Source organism: Phytophthora infestans, genomic scaffold (assembly GCF_000142945.1).
Source record: "Phytophthora infestans T30-4 supercont1.35 genomic scaffold, whole genome shotgun sequence".
Lineage (NCBI taxonomy): Eukaryota > Oomycota > Peronosporomycetes > Peronosporales > Peronosporaceae > Phytophthora > Phytophthora infestans.
In genome coordinates this window covers 187,185-190,892 of record NW_003303724.1, presented here as the reverse complement: position 1 = coordinate 190,892, position 3,708 = coordinate 187,185, and the positions used below count along the sequence as shown (strand labels likewise).

Genomic DNA, 3,708 nt, shown 5'->3' with positions numbered 1-3,708 from the left:
TTCGTTGTAAGTGCTACCTGTGCAAGCACGTTGCCAACACCAGCTCCAACGTCAAGGAAGACGTCAGCTTCGCCGAGCAGTCCGACGGCAGCAAGTAGAAGGGTGACACCGGACGGCAGCACCTCACCAGCATTGTCATATGTGCGCCCAGCGGGCTGGCGAACGTCGTGAGCGCTTATACTTCCGAAAATTATATCCACGGCTTCGGCAGCTTCAGTTGAGTCCAGATTATCTCCACAGCCCCCAACACCAGCACCTACACACACAGGTTAGTATTTGCCGACGTCATTTGTGAATCAAACAATCCGAGACTCACCTGAAGCGCTTTTCGCCTGAGTCACCTGTGGTTGACGGCATCCCCCGCAATCTCGCGCAATATAGCCGCCTGCGGGTCCTGTATCCTCACCTCTGCAGTCTTGGTTTCCCTGATCCACGTCGTCTGTCACCTGACTGCCTCCGGCGGCGCTCCCATGCGTATCGCCACCAACTTATCGTCATCAGTTTCACGAAAGGCATGCAAATATCCCCAAAACAGACAAACCTGGCATGCGGCGATCGCCGCCGAGAAGTAGAGAATTTGACGGAGTAGCAGAAGGTCGGCATGCTGGTTTTACGACTTGCTGCAAAATGAGGAGTGGTGGTGGTGGTGACCTCAGCGCCCCGAGAAGACGCCTTGATGGCATGCCGCGGAGAAAACATGGCGGAAAGCCACTAATCGCCTTTCCGTAGGTCCGCTTGAGGCTAGCCAGCCGAAGCCGCAGTTGACGTGCCGGCCGCTTGGTCTGCATTCGGCGGGCCCCGTAGGCCCATGTGATTCGTAAGCCCTCCCTTTCGAATTGGAAGGCGATCTGCACTAGCAGCTTATCTTCAGTGTCTGTGAAGGTAGTGCGCATTAGTCTTGAGTACACTATAGAAAAATGGGAGGTCGGATGGGTGCATTCGTCTTGCCTTTTGTAGGTTCTGGTGACTGGCTGTCAGGCGATTGACCGCTAGATCCATGGTACGACCGCGTAGAAAGGGCCGATTACGGTCGTTGGAGCAATAAAATACTGTGCGATGACCAGCCGATCCAAAATTACCCCCAACCTCTTTCTATTCACAGCTGCGATTGGTAGTTATAAAACACGATTGGCAGAGTTGGAGGAAAAGCTAAAAGGGCGCAAAATTCGCCCTTTTACAAGCCCTTTTTCCACCTTGTTTTGGTAATGGTGTTAAAGGGCGAAAAATGCGCCCTCGCACCGCGAAAGGGTTAATACAAGTAGTAGTAGAATCAAATGATTACTATTTTATTTAAAATACCTACTACTCTTAAAGTGCTACTCAGAAAGTATTTTATACTTGATAAAAAGGAGATTAGCCCTTCACATTTTATACATGAAATGCAGATATGGCGGTTTCGGATTCCGCACTCGAAGCCGCGCCATTCAAGAGATAAAGAGACGCCAGACAGGCGATGCGGGGTCTACTACGCACGCTGCTGCTGCTGGCTTCGGGCTCGCTGTGCTGGTCTCCGAAATTTGGCAATGGAGAGGCAGCCATGACGACTGAGCAAGTCCCGATGAAGCGGCGGCTACTTGACTCGACGGTCAAGAAGCCTTCACCGCGAGATCCATTCATGTTTGGTACGTTTATCGAAAAGTAAGGGCCAGGAAGAACTGACTGAAGTTAAACTCTTGGTGACTGCGCAGACAATCACATGGTTGGCGACGTGTCCGTTCGGAGCCACCCTGTGTACGGCTCGGCGTCGCTTTCTGTTAGGTCAGGGAAGATCTACAGAAATATTGACAGCGTGGGGAGCCTTGGAGCGGCCGTGGGGGCCATGAGCGTCCCTACCAGCAATGACCTCAGGTTGGTGCGGCGGAAATAGGAGGAAGGTGTTTAAGTGGTGGGTCTGATATATACGATGTGTTATTTATCTGGTCCCAGAGCGTTTGTGAACGTGGGAGACGTCGTGTTCTTGGGCCAATTGGATGCGCGAACTGTTGTAGGTGTGAGCAGTACCGCCATTTCTATTGATGAAGGCTTGCAGCATCGTTTGCAAGGTGGAGAGAGTATTGAAGTCCGAAAGAGAGTCTTCTCTACCATTGAGGACACGTCGCTGCAGACAGTAGTGAACTCGCGTGGCCTTCAGCTGAACTCGCACGATGACACGGTGGATGTGTCGACGGCACACAAGGTGATGCAGATTCGTCACTTCGCTGATGCAAGCTCGGCCACTGCTCGTTTGCTGCCTGGAAATGTATCTGTCAAGCACGGCAGTGATGTCGTAGAAACGCTAGTGGATCTGTCGAAGGAACTATCCGGAAGCATGTTTGTGCGTCTTGCAGGTGGCTCCTATCTGGTTGATCCTGTGCGTCCAGTAACATCGACGCAGTTTTTCATCGATCGCCCCTTTGCAGGCTCCTCTCACGATGACTTACCCATATCAGTGGACGGAATTGGCGCAGGTATTCTACTGGAAGTGCGAGGCACGAACGTTAGTACTGGTGCGAGTGTTGATGTTATCGCCACGAAGGTGGGGGAAGTCGTTGCAGCGGATGTTGTACTGTCAACAACAGCGAGCGGTCTGTCAGCAGGTCGGGTGAAGATAAACCAAAATGGTATTCAGTTCCTCGGAGACACAAGTGTCATATCATCCGAAGTAGCTTCTATCAGCCTCCAACCAGCGAAAGAATTGACGTTGGTTTCAGGCTCGCTCGACAACCAACCTGGTTCTATTGTAGCAATTCGCTCGGGGGCATCCAATTGGCAACGGGGAGGGAATATCAACGTGGAAACTGGGCAAAGCAAGCAAGGTGCTGAATCCGGGTCGCTACGATTTCATACGTCAGATGGTATTGCTACTCATGCCTCATCTGGGTCCGTTGAAGTCGGTTCTGGTGCCGGCAACGCTGGTCCTTCGGGGGCCATTACTCTTTCAAGCGGTGTGGCACATAATGGTGAATCAGGCCATATTCATCTTTCGACCGGATCAGCTGGTACGGCATGCTCAGGAGGTATTACTCTTGAGACTTCGCCATCAACGGGTGGAGGCGGCGGCTCGATTCTGGTTGCTGTCAGTAACGGAGATGTCGGGAAAGGAGGCTTCGTTCAGGTTTCAGCTGGCTCTACTGCTGACCAAGGATCGAGTGGGGGGCTTCTCCTACTGGATGCAGGTTCAGCTCCTCGTTTAGGTGGCGACATTAAAGTGGCAGCGGGTGCGAGCTCACTAGCTACCGGCACGGGTGGTGCTGTATCTGTAGCTGGCGGTGGCGCAACTACAGGGGGTGGCGTCAGCATTGCCGGAGGTGCTGGCACCGGCACGACTAGCACGGGTGGTGGCGTGTCTGTAGCAGGTGGCGGTGGGACGACAGGAGCTGACGTCACCATCCGTGGAGGAGCCAGCAGTAGTGCTACAAGCACAGGTGGTGCTGTTCGGATATCGAGTGGCGCCAATACTCTCGGTGGCAGCGCGCCTGTGGTGATCGAATCCGCTAGTGCGAAGGCAAATTACAGTAGCGGCAGTCTGGAGTTCGGAAGTGGCGCGACTACGGGGACCGGCAACAGTGGTAAGCTGAGTTTCTCGACAAGCACAGCTCCCGGTGGCACTGCAGGCAATTACGAGGTCACGGCTGGTGATTCGGGGCTCGAAGGAGGAAAAGGCGGCGAAATCCTACTCAAAGCCGGCACGAATGCCGCCAGCAGTGGCGTTGGTGGATCTATCGTTGC

The 3,708-nt window shown here is 53.5% G+C and overlaps 1 protein-coding gene across 1 annotated transcript; it reads left to right on the top strand.

Annotated features, from left to right (window-relative positions):
- Positions 1-1,970: 1,970 nt before the first annotated feature.
- Positions 1,971-3,173, top strand: PITG_15180 (uncharacterized protein; the record flags this gene model as incomplete). The annotated part of the gene is made up of 3 exons (XM_002898608.1): positions 1,971-1,981; positions 2,053-3,094; positions 3,156-3,173. 3 exons carry the CDS (start codon positions 1,971-1,973, stop codon positions 3,171-3,173), a joined length of 1,071 nt encoding a protein of 356 aa, XP_002898654.1.
- Positions 3,174-3,708: the final 535 nt, after the last annotated feature.